Source organism: Colossoma macropomum, unplaced genomic scaffold (genome assembly GCF_904425465.1).
Source record: "Colossoma macropomum unplaced genomic scaffold, Colossoma_macropomum, whole genome shotgun sequence".
NCBI lineage: Eukaryota > Metazoa > Chordata > Actinopteri > Characiformes > Serrasalmidae > Colossoma > Colossoma macropomum.
Window position 1 is genome coordinate 3,853,514 of NW_023494800.1, and position 15,358 is coordinate 3,868,871.

Consider the following 15,358-nt stretch of genomic DNA (forward strand, 5'->3'; position numbering starts at 1 on the left):
GCCAATCATGAAACTGCACAACACTACGTTTGGCTTTAGCTTTAAAGTACTTAGTCTGACAGCAGTATATAGACTATTAAAAAAAAAAAACACAACTTCACTGTTTATCTTCGAATCTTACTGGGTTGCAGTAACTTATTTTGGTTAGTTAAATTGGAAAATGCATTTTCAAAAGTATTTTCCCTGTCAAAATACTGTAAAATGTAATGGTCAAAACTTTTTTTTCTTGGCAAAAATGCACATAAATAAACCATATATACTGTATTTTAAGGCTGCTGTTGGTAATTTACATAAAATAGAACGTAAATGAACTAAAATAAAAGATCACCTTTATTTCACAGACGTGTGTTTATTTTAATGGTTGTTCCTGTTATAATTATGATAAAACACTGAACGTCAGAATAATCCAAACTACTGAAGCAGTTATAAAGTACGCAATTTTATAGATTTTTACCATCACTGAGAAAACAGACTTGTACTGTTCATCAGCGAGTTTAGACCGAACTTTTTATTTTTACCGTGTACTGTAGATCAGCCACTGCTGCCCATTTCAACATTACTCTGAAAAGCCCTGTAGCTTCACAAACTCTGAAATGAAAACCCACCATCACTTAAAGACCTTACAGACGGCGATGCGAGCGAATGTGAAGGCACAGAGGACTCTGTATTAAAAAAGAAAGAAAGAAAAAGGCATGAAAAGCAGAGAGAGGGGAGGAAAAGAAAAGAAACTTTGTGATCACTCCTCCGTGCGCGCTCTTTTCAAGCAGGTGTGTAAAGCCGGGCATCAGGCGTGCGCACACACACACACACACACACACACACACACACACACACACACACACAGCGCAGGATCCTCCTGGTCTGAGCGGAGTGCATTATAACCGAGCGCTGGATACAGAGTCTTTAGAGAGATCAGCCTTTTGTTCACTCTGAGCCTGAAAGCAGGACAATACCGCCTTCAGCCAAAGAATTTCCCTTCAGTAAAGCCTACTGTTCATCAGAGCCGAGCGCAGAGAGAAGAGGCTGCTTTATCTTCTCACAAACAAGCGCACATCTCTATTCTAGGAGCAAACAAACATGTTCACACACAATCTAACACAACAGCATTAAAGGGCCCATATCACACACTTCTCTCCTGTTTTAGTTCTGTGCTGTACATGTGCACTGCAAAAAAAAATGGTGTCCTGTGAAGTAAAATGATCTTAAATCTCGTCAATAAATCCGATTTTTCTCCTGCCGATTGTTATAAGCTTATTTTAAGATTATAACTTATTTCCCACCATTTTTTCACTTGTTTTAAGTCATTTAAGTAAAATTATTTCACTATAATGGCAGATAATTTTGCTTGTTTTAAATAATGTGCTTAAAACCAGCCAAACGATCCTCTAGTATAGTGAGAATTTTACCTGATAATAATAGAAATAAGCTAGATAATCTTATAATAAGTGCACAACCATCTTGAAATAAGAAATATTAGAAAGATCGATTAGAATTAAGATAATTTCACTTAAGAAAGATACTATTTTTTGCAGTGTACCACAAACAGTCACGATCATTTTCCTCCCTCCCTTTATCCCTTAAAATTAAACAGGAGGTGCAGTTAAGACTGATATGTAAACAGCTTGTTTGTGGACTTGATTTCAGTTGAGCACTTGGTCACTAAGACCAAATTACTGGGCATCAAATTAGGTAATTTATCATCCTGGTCTGATCATACTGATCATATTGTCTCTATGATGGGAAAAGACATCGCAATTTGTAGGAAATGTTCTGCATATGTTCCATCTTCTGTTATGGTCACTTGTTTTGTCACACTTGGAGTACTGTCCAGCGGTTTGGTCAAGAAATATTGAAAGAAACTTCTAATTGTACAGAACAGAGCAGCCAAATAAGCTCTTCACTGTTCTTTCCACCTTAATGTGTGTGAAATGTATAAACGATTATAAAGCTAACTGTGGAGGTTAAACTGAAGTTTAGTCTCCTGTTATTCATGCATAATGTTATTAGGAATAATATAAAGTTTTTTTTTGTGAAAAAAATTAAATTTTCAGATTTTTGTCATGAGTAAAATACACATCAAGTGAGTTCTGGTCAGCTGGTGGTGCAGAGTCCACGATCAAATTATATGAAAAGAACTGTTATAGCACTTTATAGCACCTCTTTAGCTCGGAATGAACTCCCGACTGACATCAAACAGATTATAAGTAGATTTTCTTTTAAAAAGCTATTAAAACAATATTTGATGAACCTCATATAGATGCTATTGGGGTACTGTTTATTTGGTTATATTATATTGTTTATTTGGTTATATTATTATATTATTTTTGGTTATAAGTGAAGGTTATTACAGGTTATCTCTTGTTAAGTATTAGACTTTTTTTTTTGTCTTTATGATAAAAGATGTTTGTTTTATTTTTATTGTAATTGCTCTTGTGTGGAACCCAGGAAGACTAGCACCCACTTTGTGGAAACTAATGGGGATCTCTGTTCTGATTGGCTGCCTCATTCAAGAAGCCGTCCAGGCTGAACCACTCCTTAGGACTTCAGCGTGAGGGGGCTGGCCTGCTGTGGGCTGAACCGGGGGGCTGTGTGTGAATCTGACTGCTTGCATGACTTCAGAAAAACAGTGACAGTTTAGCAACGTCTATAAAGTTCACCAAACTCCTTTATTCAAAATAAAGAAGTTCAGCTTCAATACAGAACTCTACGTCAACGTCTATTTTCAAAACTGCTGTAATGTGATTTGAGCTGCAGTTTCATGTACAAGAGCTGGAACACAAAGCTATTATTACATATGCTTTCATGCTGTGTAAACAAATAAAAAAATTTAAATGGAGATAAAAGATTCTCTGCTGAGAGTGTTAGATTTACATTTCTGCAGATATTTTATAAAGTTGCGTCTTAGGATTATTATAATTATTATGATGTTGCTGTCAGAACAAAATCTAGTATCTTCAAAATATTAAGTTTAGAGCAGAAAGTATAAACCTTCTTTACTTTTAATGTAAGTTAATGTAAGAGATTTTATTGCAAGTAATTTTGGCCCACTTCTACTAATCCATCTGAACCATTAATCATGATTTTCTTTTGCTCAATGTAGATGGTAGCTGTCAATTTTATGTCAAATTCTGGAAATTTATTTACATTTTGTCCTGACAGTGACTGTAGTTTAGATATTCACTTATGCATATATTTTCTGAAGCTGTATCTTATTTTACATATATATACACACATACATACACACACACACACACACACACACACACACACACACACGCTGTCGGAACAATCCTCGTATCTCTATTTTTGTCATTTTTTGGTTTTTTGGCATAATTTGAAAATGCCTGTTGCTCTTTACATTGTGTGTAAATTTTATGATAAATAACCAAAAGAAACGGCCCAAAATGACTTGGAAAAAATTCTGGTTCCATTGACTTACATTAAAAGCAATGTAGGTTTTTTCCTTCTCCTGTAAAATTACCATTTTGGAGACACAAGGTTTTGATCTAACAGCAGCGATCATTATATAATATATATATACATACATACACACACACACACACACACACATACATATCTATCTATCCATCTATCCATCCATCCATCCATCTATCCATCTATCCATCCATCTATCTATCTATCTATCTATCTATCTATCATACAGATAGACATACACACGCATACACGTGGGTACAGTAGTTTTGAAGCTGTATTATTATTATTATTATTATTACTGCATTAATATGGTAATATGGTAACAATAGTGCTGTCAGAACAAAACCTCATACTTACAAATTTTTAAGTTTAGAGAAAAAGACAAAATTCTTAAATTTTAAAGTAAGTAATTTTGCAAGTGCAAAATGAGTCATGCAAGTGATTTTGTATCATTTTGTATTGGTCGATTTGACAAATATAAATTTAAAAAGTTACTATATTAAGTTGTTTATTATTATTATTATTGTTATTATTACTTTTATTATTATTATTATTATTATTATTATTAACAACTGTTATCAATGTTATATACTACTACTACTACTAATAATAATAATAACAATAATAATAATAATAATAATAATTGCTATTTAACTTTCTAAAAACTACTCACACACCTAACATGTTTAATGGTCAGTGCAGGGACGGTGAGGCAGCGTTTCAGCTGCGACAGCGCTCTACAATTATAAGATGTGCAGTAAAGACTTAAAGCTTCCATTAACACACATAAAAGACTCCTTTATGAGAGCTAAGAATGATTTACATTCCTGCTCAGCTGTGTTTATGAGGGGTATTGACAGGGCCTTGAAAACAGCTGTTACTGTGAAAAGGTTGCACTGAGCTAAACGGCATCAGCTTGACTTTTAGACCTGATCAGGAGCAGAAAACAAGGCAAAGTCATAAACGCGGACGAGACGCATAAAGAAAGAAGCTGAAATACGAGCAGCAGCTCAGAGCAAGTGTAGGTTAAGGTCGTCCTCCAGCGGCAGGATAAACCCTCAGGACTAGAAAAGAAAAACTTCTGAATTTCACCACACGCCCTAAAGCTGGACGGCAGCGCATGGGTGAGTTTTAATTAACAAAACAAAATAATCTGTTACACCAGCTTTTTCCAAGCCTGAATAAGTGCAGATCATCAAAAAAGATCCTCAGTGTTTCGAGGTTGTCGTCACCGGTAACAAAGACTGTGCTGTAATTCTACATGAATTCTCTTGCAGTTTGAAGAAATAAGCAAGAAACTCTGACTTTGTGTTTAAGGCGGAGATATTTTATTATAATCTAAATCTGATTTATTTCAGTGACTGCGCCACATTTTTCTCCTTTCATGAAAACAAAATGGAAAAAGTGAGAGATCGGTCTCAAATCTGTACATACAGAACGGAATTGCATAACTCACTAGTTCATTAAATATGCAAAAACTAATAAATCACAAAAGTAATAACTCTTGGCTTCTAAGAAATCAAACTCTCTGTCATAAAACCTTATCTGGATAGTAGGGCTGCACGATATTGACATAAAACACGATGCGCAATAAAGCTGTCGGATATCACGATGACGATACGAAAAGCGAAAAATCACCATTCATTTTTTTTGGGGGTGCGTAAACAGAAATCTAACTAACCCCTTTGAAAAAAATAGCAAAACCCAAACTACAAAAGCAGCGTTTACTATTTCACAAAATAAAAAGAAATGAAATACTAACAATCACATACATCAGAAATAAGAGCACATTTTTTGTGCACTGAAGGGCTGAGAAACAGTCAGCATTACCTCAACAGGCTACAAAAACAAATAAATATAGATTTTTTTAATGTATTTCAAGAACAGAAAAACAGTAGAGCCTGAGCAGCCTGTGTGCTGCATGTTTTCCTCTTTGGTTGCAGCTGTTTTGAGCTGAATCTCCATTAAAGCTTAGTTACGGGGACGTTGTAAGGTCACAGTGTGTGTTTTATAGTATTATAGTTATAAATGTTTGACATTTATGAGGTTTTATGTTCCAATGTTTATGTTTATTTCTACATGATTATCTTCTGTCCTCTCTTTATCCCTCAGGACTAAACAGGCTGTTCTTGGTACTGTAACTTTAATATTTAAATATGCAACTTAGCTCTGTTCTGATTGGCTGCCCTGTATCGTGTCTCTTTCTAAGAGCAATCTGTATATAAGCATATCAGTACGGAGCTCATTTAGGTACATCAGTCTTAAAGGCACAGTAACAAAAACAGCCTGTTTTTTATAGAGAGGTTAGAAAACAGTGATATAAAAGTTAATAATGAGCGTTTTTGGTACCTAAAATCACACAAATTTTGTAAGTTGGCCTCAAGGAAATAATAAAATGCAGGAAAAATGTAAGGAATGGGCCCTTTAAGCCAGCACACACCTACTGTATTTACACATCTATTGTAATTGTGCTGTTCTTTCATGTTGACCATGATAATTTATCTTTCCAATGTCTTACTTTACTAATTATATCAAAGCGTCCAAATAAAGTGAGACCTTCTTTGCTCACAAAGCACTGTATCACTATAAAAACTGTGCTTCAGCAGCGTGAGTGGATTTATTTATTTTCACAAACACATCGACCAGATCTCTGATGAGCCAGCGCTCCTGTCGCGTCACCTGCAGAGGGCGACACAGAGTTTCTAACCTGTGTTTGTGCTCCGGAGGCTAAACCAATCATAAGCCCCCTGCAAAAGACAAACAAACACCTGGAGCACTGGGCAGCCGCTCAATAGCAGCCACCACAGCCCCACCCTGCAGGGCCATCATGCCTGGGACGGCAAACTCAGCCCTGGGTTTGACCGGCGTGCTGGGAGCGGGGGGCTCACGCCAGTGACTATTTACACTCAGTTGGTACCTCCCTGCTTATCTCAGCCCAACTACTGCGGCCAGAGGAGCCTGAAGGACCCCCAGCCACATGAAGGTCATATAGGTAAACAATACAAACGTCAGATTCTTTGTCTCTCTCTCTCTCTCTCTCTCTCTCTCTCTCTCACACCCTCTAAATATTGAGCTGTCTGGCTGGTGTCTGCCTGCTGTTTGAAGGTTGTTTTCTTTGTTGGGTTTGTTTTGGTGGGCTGCGGTGCTGGCCGAGCTGATGAAATTGGCGAGGCTGGGCTTGGCACGCCGGGTCTGACGGCTACGCAGCAGGCTTTTGAGCGATGCTGTTCTGTGCTCTCGGCTGCACCAATGCAGAATCTTAAAAAAACTGTCTTTCTAACTTATGCGCAAAATATGATTTATGGTGATTTACTGGGAAACTCTGTATTTTTGGCCAGCCGAAGTTTCCGAGTTTGACTACTCCTACGGTGGGCTTGTCAGTCAGCCTCGAACTTAAACTTACAAAAAAAACAACAGATCCATTTCCTCTGTGGTCGTTGCATAATGTCTGCCCTGCACGTATTACACATAATTTACAGCTGGAATCGATGCCTCACCGCTCAGTGAGCAGAGTCTGTTCATTAGGCTTACACGAGATACGACAGACGGACAGAGGGAAACACTATATGTCCAAAAGTTTGTGGACATTCAGCATTTATTCTACAATCACATTGTAGTGAGGACGTGATTGCATTCAGCCACAAGAGCATTAGTGAGGTCAGGTACTGATGTTGGATGGTCAGTTCTGGATCACTCCAACTCATCCCAAAGGTACCGGATGGAGCTCCATCACTCCACAGCCCGATGCTGGGGGGCTTTATACCCCTCTAGCCCACGCTTGGCACTGAGCATGACCTTAGGCTCACGTGTGCCTTTTCCAGAGCTTCCTATTCTATTGAACAACTCTTTTCTATGGAGATTATACACAACCCATGAACAAGTGAGAGATTCAAGCAGTGAGGAAAATCTTCTAAATTATTCTCAGACACTATGCAGCAACTGCGGCAGACACAGTGGGGAACTTACACTTTGAGACCCCATAAAAACCCAACATTTTAACAGAAAACGTGAAGTAAATAATATTAAACATTATTTGTTACCTTTATCTGATCATGTTTCCTGGCCATAGATGATCAGCGGAACTTTATCTACTTCTGAAAGTCCCAGGGTTACAGATAACTTAGCTGCTCTAGGGAAAAACCCAGCCACTTTAGCTTGGTTGATTTACTGCAGTTGGGCACACTGAAGAAAGCTGAAGATCCAAAGCATGTTGGCATTTTTTTTCTGTTCCTTGTACTCAAAATAAACTTAACATTAAGTAAAATAAGTAGAAGGGGGAGAGCCACGCAGTAGGAAGTTTTGATGTATACTTAGCAAGCTGTTTAACAGCAAACAAGTCCTCTAGAGTTCTTGGTTAGTTCCCCAACTGAGGTTATCACCTTTAAAGCAACGCCATTGAGTAATTTGCCAAACGTCAATGTTATGTGCTTACATCGCCCAGGCCTCGTGCGCAAACCTCTGCAAATTTCTTACTGGCTGTTCTCTGAATCCCTCGTTCAGTTACATCGCTGACCATCTTGAACTACAAGACTCGTTTTGAGCTGTGAAAATCCAATATTTGATAATACTGGCTTCTGACCTCGATTCCTCTCGTGAGATGATCCACGCTGTTAAATACTTCAAAGCAAACTCCCAACATGGAAAATCACTTGTAGAAAGGGGCAAATCATGTTCACTAATTAGCGCTAATAGCGACTAGCGACTAATATAGCAACTGCAATTTAAATTGTGATTTTTTTTTGGCCAAAAAGACCAGAACATCCACCTTTTCTGGCCTGAGGCTCGACCCCTGAGCGTAGTGTGTCGAACTGCCAGTAAGTTGTTGCTGTGATGTCACAACACATGGAGGTTTGGTGGCCTCTGATTGGTCTAACTTACCTACAGGCAGTTCACAAACTCTCGTTAGCTTCGTTTCCCCTCTTAAAACTTAAAACAACATTTTTGCTAACGTACACACCTTCTAAAGATGGTTCTTCAAGGGTTCTTTAGTAAAGACAATGGCTCTATGTAGAACCATAAGAACTATAAAAGGTTCTCTGTGTGGTGAAATGGTCCTTCAGATTAATATAGAATGTGATGTATATGGTTCTACATAGAACCTTTTTGAAAAGAGTTCTCTATAGGACCAAAATCTTCTTCTGTTGTTATAAGCTTGACATCAACAAGCAACAAAGTAACAGTACCAACCCTTTTTGATGCTGTACAGAACCACATTCAACACATTCTCCAATCTGAAGAACCATTTCACCATGCAAAGAACTTTGTATGCATGCGAATGGGTCTGAGTGTTCATGGTTCTATACAGAATGACTGTCTTTACTAAAGAACTCTCTTTTTTAAGAATCTTGAAGGACTGTTTTTTAAGAGTGTGGGCTATAATAAAAAAAAAATTGCAGCTCTTAAACTGATTTCGATATAAAAACGATTAATCTTTCAGCCCTAAATCTGACCAAAAATTGTGGTGAAGGCCTGGCAGATAAATTCAAGCATTAGAAGGGCTATCTGGAGACTTCTGGACACAGAGTGTTGATGATTACATAGACAGACAGATACATGGGAAAGAAACTGTGCTGTTACAGCAGAAACAAAAGGGACTGTGCAAATTATTCGGGGGTAAAATCTGGGCAATAAAATAAAGATGTGAATGTTTGCATTAAGCACACGTCTGTAAACCTTCAGCGTTGTTACTGATGAATAAAGACGTGTTTTCACCCACCTTGCCGGCGCTTTCTTCATGTGCTCCCCCACGAACGTGGCATTGGTCATGCCCATCAGGGTGTTGGCCAGTGAGATAACAGACAGCAGGTGCTGCGTGGTGACGGCGCGGGACACTCCGTACGTTCCTTTGCCTACGATCTCTGAGACGGAGAGTTTTCTGCCCTCAGCGCAGCCCCGGGCCAGCTGCCTCAGGAGGGAGTCCTTAAAGGTGGGCAGCATGAGGGACATGTGCCCCCCGCGGGAGATGAGGCCGAAGGAGATGGGCGTGTGGGGTCTGAGCATGCCCAGACGGCTCAGACACACCTCGTCCAGCGAGCCGTTCAGGCCCCAGGCGTGCAGGCAGGACATGAAGAGCTTGGCTGTGTCCATGGTCAGATTGTATTCTAGCAGGCTGAGGGATTTGGACTTCTCCTCTCGACGTCGCATCTCCTCCTCCTCATCCTCGTCTTCGTCCAGCAGGTGCTCCTTGATGTTCTCTTTGATGGTCTCCTTCACCTGGGACAGGTGAGATTAAAGTGGCGGTGGATAAGATGAAGTAGAACATCAGTTTGTTTTTGAGAATTATTATTATTAATTACTGTTCTTTGTTCGCGTCTTTTGTTGGTGAAGGGAATCATTTAGACACAACAGACAAATATGGATAAAAATATTGAATTATTAATATAGATTTGGGGGATATATCTAATTGCAATTTTTCCGACTAATATTGCGACTGCAATTTAAATTGCAATTTTTTTTTTTTTTTATTTGAGGCCTGATTTTTTTTTTGGCCAAAAAGACCAGAACATCCACCTTTTCTGGCCTGAGGCTCGACCCCTGAACGTAGTGTGTCAAACTGCCAGTAAGTTGTTGCTGTGATTTCACAACACATGGAGGTTTGGTGGCCTCTGATTGGTCTAACTCACCTACAGGCAGTTCACAAACTCTTGTTAGCTTCGTTTCCCCTCTTAAAACTTAAAACAACATTTTAACGTTTTAAGTTTTTTTTTTTTTACAGTACACACTCAATAAAGATGGTTCTTCAAGGGTTCTTTAGTAAAGACAATGGCTCTATTTAGAACCATAAGAACTAAAATTCAGGCTTTTAATGCGACATACTTTTGCTTATTCTTTCACATTTAACAACTTGACAGCTTGTGTTATGCTATTTTATCACTTTTACATGGGGTATTAAACTGCATTAGCTACATTAGCCTCACAGTAGGCTTTGACCACTTGAAAACAACATTGTGACTTTCATGGTTGCCAATCAAGTTGGACAATTTAAAAGTCAGAAAATTTTCTGTTTGTGGCTTTAAGATGGACAAAGTGATCATATTTGTTACGCAACAGCGTAATAACAATTATAGACTACACTAACAGCAGCCTAATGGTTACAAACTACAAAGTAGCCATTTTAATACTTAACAGGAAGCGATTTGTTGGCTGTAAATACACAATTTTAATTAATATACAGCAAAATCTACCAAAGTTATTAAGAACTACCAAACTATACTACTAATAAAGTCAGCCGTAGGGATGTCCACGTTCGAGGTGCCAGTATTTAAATACTGAAAATACTATTCAGGTATTGGTTATGTTTCATCACAGGAGGACGGAGTAAATAGACGATCCAACAATTCAGTGAGACAGATTTTTAACACTTAATACTTGGTTAATATCGCTGCAGCGGCTGGCTGCAGTTTCAGCTCACTAGCTCACCTGAGACAGACTCCGTTATGTTACTCGTCCGACGAGAAAAACCTTCAATTTCCCTCTGTTATTTTTAAATAATAAAATTTGAAATGTCTTCCTCTGTATGATGCTAAATTTGTGTGCAACACCAGTGCTGACACCACAGGTCTACATTAATCCCAGCCGAAATCTAGATATTTTTTTTCGCCACCTTTTTATTTTGTTTCTCTGCGGTTAACCCGATATCTGCTCTTATAGATAATCGACTGTCTAAATTAGTCAAAATGCACACCCCTAGTTATCCTACAAGTATCTGACGAGAAATACGAGCATGTTTATTTTCCTCCACTTTAAACAGGCGTCGCCGAATTACCTACAGTGCTGAAATGGCTTAGTAAAGAAAAGGTGGCGTAGAAATAAACCAAGAGGATCTTCAGAGTTTCGAGCAGCTTCTCAGTCAGTATTAGTGCCTACTTTTTTTCCTGTGTGCTGTGAAAAGGTGCCCCGAGAAAAAAAAGTGCCTTTTATTTGCCACGCCCACCCTCCCATCTGCCATGACAGTACCAGCAATGGTTGGGGCACCACTGAACGAATGCTGCACATGATCTGGCAAACCTGAAGCACTAAAACTAAAGGAGCAAACTTCAGACATTAAACCTCTCGGCTGATCATCTATATTTGGGGTTCGGGGGGAAAACTGTGTACATGTGCTCCTCTCCTGCTCACGCTTGTGTACTGACCTGTTTAAAGATCTTGTTGGCCAGGAAGGAGCCGCCCTTATCCGCTCCGCCGGGGGCCTTCTGGAGCGTTTCTGGGGAGACGAGGGTGGGGTTGGGCCGCTGCGCCTCCTCCGTCAGCAGCTGGATGATAACAGCCTCCACGTCGAAGAACAGCACGTGCATGTCCGGATCAGTCAGGTTCGTCTTCATCGCTTGGACCACCAGTGAATTGTGGGAGTATTTGGGCAAGTTACCCTGCAGGACAAACAAAACATTACAGCTAAACCAAAGTCATTTCTAAGTAATAACTGCGTACGAAGCTTCCAAAAAACTAAATAAATAAAGCTCGAGTGTTCGCTTTGTAAATACATTATATGCCAACAAGTTTCTTCTGAAATATTCAGCATTTCTTCTGAAATAAGGGTATTAAAGGGCCTCATACTGTGGAAAAAAATGGAAGCTTTTTCTAAATAAAACAGTTTAATGTAGTATCAAAAAGGCCCAATCCCATTTCACCCCTCACCCCTACCACTCAGCCCTCTGTTTCACACATTCACATCTAGGGGTAGGGTGTCCCCATTCTTGTTGAGATAGAGGGGTGGGGCAAAGTGTTGGGGCCACACGACCCTCCAAAAAGAGGGTCACTCCAAATTAAGTGAGAAAAAAAGAAAAAAACAGGCAAGATGGCTGAGCAAGAGCCCAAAGAAACCCACAAATGTGAGAATTTTTCCCGTTAGAAATTCTGATAACCACTGTATTCTCTTAGTTTAATGTCGTTTCAGTGTATTATGGTCCTTTTCTTCATAACAAGCATAAAAAAAAAAATCGCTAATAGTTTGCTGATGTCTCGGTAGCCAGCTAAACTTCCCGTTCCACCTTAAATAGTCCACAAGTTCTGACTCCTGAAGTGCCAGAATGTAACTGCTGCTCCATTTAAGGTGGAAGAAGAAAATTCAAACAAGAAGCTGGAGAATATCTGACTTCAGCTTCGTATCACCGAAGAATCACTGAAAAGAATTAAGTTAATGAATTGATGCTCTTTTTATTCGAGGGTCCCATTTCAGCGGGAGGATTTTAACCACTACTCCTTGTAACTCAGTTTCGAGGGTTAAGGAGACACTCAAAAAACAAGGGGCAGGGGTAAAAATAAGAGTACGTAAACACGGCTGAAGGTTCAGAACATACAGGTTCGCATCCCACTATCTGATTATTTAGTCTACAGCAGTTTAGATCCACTCATTCACACTGAAGTTAAACAGCCCAGAATGAGGCACAACACCAGTCAGCCAATCAGCTCTGTTGTCTTTGCATATATCAGTCTTAAAGGCACGGTAACAAAAACAGCCTGTGTAAATGTGAAGGATAAAGCCAGGTTGACTGCTTTTGGGTACAGGAACCCTTACAGACGTCATATGTGGAACCCAGGGAAAACAATAAAATATAAGAAAAATGTAGAATACGGACCATTTAATAGTGAGTTTGTCTCCCTTTACTGCACTACCAGCCTCTACTCCTCTGGCTTTACACTAGATATTGGAACATTGCTGTGAGGATTTGATTGAGCATTAGTAAGGTATGTTGGATGGTCAGTTCTGGATCACTCCAACTCATCCCAAAGGTATTAGATGGAGCTCCATCACTCCAGAAAACACAGTTCCACTGCTCCACAGCCCAAAGCTGGGGGGCTTTATACCCCTCTAGCCCACGCTTGGCATTGGGCATGGAGGCTTTAGGCTCATGTGCTGATGCTCCAGAGTGTCCCATTCTATTGAGGATGCCCTCTAATTCACAAGAAGGGCTGTCCAGACACTTTTGGACACATCAAAATGTCTCACACTGAAAGGCAGACATGATTCTGCCTCATGTTGCTGGAAATGCCATTCGTTAATCACCTTAAAGCCCTGAACAATTAAAGCCTGTATGATTTGTTAGAGTGTGTATTTGCACATTGTGCCCTTTTTGTGATCTCTTCGTTTCCGGGGCCAGTAACGATTAACAAACGTTACGCGCTAATCCAAACAGCCTAAATTAAACGTGAAGCACAATAACGATTACAGCCTTTATGAGCGGCTCTGATGACTTTGCTTAGACAAGACGATCCCCGGCCGCTTATGTCACCAGGCAGAAAGGTCTTAGACACTCCTCTGAGGACATTAGTCAAAAGTTCTCCTCTGTGCATGCTAATCTACTTATTCCACGCTCTACGTAATAATCTCTAATGCTCATTACCCCCTAAAGCATTCATTCCGCCTCATCTCGTTTTTAAACCCAGGACGGTATTAAATTGCTGCCTTGCTAATTGCTATTCAATGTTAATTCAATGGCTGAAGCACCTGCTCTCCATTTTAAGTACATGGGAGGATGTTTGCGAGTACCGGGGCCGTTTCTGACGCAGATCAGACAAAGAGAGTCTCTGAAGGAGATTAAAAAATGAAAGAAGAGTAAAAGGGTCACCGTAGTTTGACCATTTCAAGAGGAATCTTCCATGGAAATATTATAATAAGATTGTTTAAGAAGCATTAATATTTGTTTATCACACAAAAGTGTTACAAATAATTAGGGCTGTCAAAGTTAACAGGTTAATAATGCATTTACACAAACTATTAACAATACTAAATATTTATCAGCGTAACTAGAGGTGTGACGGATCACAAATCTCACTGATCGGATCATTTCACGGTTTCTGAGTGACAGATCGGAACGTTTTCGGATCAGAATAAAAAAACAAAATTAGGACAAATGTAACTTTGCTTTCCGTTTATTAAAACATAAAGAACATTAAGAAAACTTAAAGCATGGAGGTTCTGCCCATGATCTTCAACGAAAACATGTTTAATATTTAAATAAAATCAGCAACATAAAAATAATCAATTCCCATTTATTTAACTGAAGTGCCTGATAACTTTTCCAGTACATACTGTAAAGTCCGTCATCAGAATATGTTACAGGGAAGCCAAAATGCTCCTAGACATGTTTCAACGATGCAGGAGGCTTTGGAAGGTCTTCCTCTACTCTAAAAGCCATGACTACTGTCGCTGCTGACTGCTTGGAACAAGCTTCATTCACACACAGCGGCTTTGTCTGTCGTTCCACTGCAACTCCATCCAGATTCAGACTATTAGCGCTTTAAGTTATATAAAAAATGTTTGATTTAGGGCAAAATCAAAGTTCTGTCAGTCGAACTGGATTTGGCCGTTCAATACGAAGATTCCACTGTTCGTTCATGTTTTTTTCCCGCTTATTCACACCGATCAGGCATAACATTCTGACCACCTCCTTGTTTCTCCGCTCATTGTCCATTTTATCAGCTCCACTTACTATATAGGAGCACTTTGTAGTTCTACAGTTACAGACTGTAGTCCATCTGTTTCTCTGCATACTTTGTTAGCCCCCTTTTACCCTGTTCTTCAGTGCTCAGGACCCCCATGGACCCTCACAGAGCAGGTACTATTTGGGTGATGGATCATTCTCAGCACTGCAGTAACACTGACGTGGTGGTGGTGTGTCAGTTTGTGTTGCGCTGGTACGAGTGGATCAGACACAGCAGTGCTGCTGGAGTTTTTAAACACCTCAGTGTCACTGCTGGACTGAGAATAGTCCACCAACCAAAAATATCCAGCCAACAGCGTCCTGTGACCACTGATGAAGGACTAGAGGATGACCAACACAAACTGTGCAGCAGCAGATGAGCTATCGTCTCTGACTTTACATCTACAGGGTGGACCGACAAGGTAGGAGCGTCTAATAGAGTGTTTAGAGAGTGTTTAGTGTAATAGAATATCTTATTTTTTTTCCATTGTGTTGCGTTCAGG

The 15,358-nt window shown here is 39.6% G+C and overlaps 1 protein-coding gene across 1 annotated transcript in view; it reads right to left on the reverse strand.

The window, feature by feature from the left end:
* Window positions 1-15,358, reverse strand: part of LOC118819701 (WD repeat-containing protein 7) — a 292,651-nt gene that overhangs the window by 212,284 nt on the left and 65,009 nt on the right. Inside the window, exons 15-16 of the mRNA XM_036587568.1 lie at window positions 11,568-11,801; window positions 9,152-9,648 (exon numbers count right to left, since the gene is read on the reverse strand). Of these exons, the coding sequence (XP_036443461.1) occupies window positions 9,152-9,648; window positions 11,568-11,801 (731 nt within the window). The remainder of the gene's footprint in view (window positions 1-9,151; window positions 9,649-11,567; window positions 11,802-15,358) is intronic.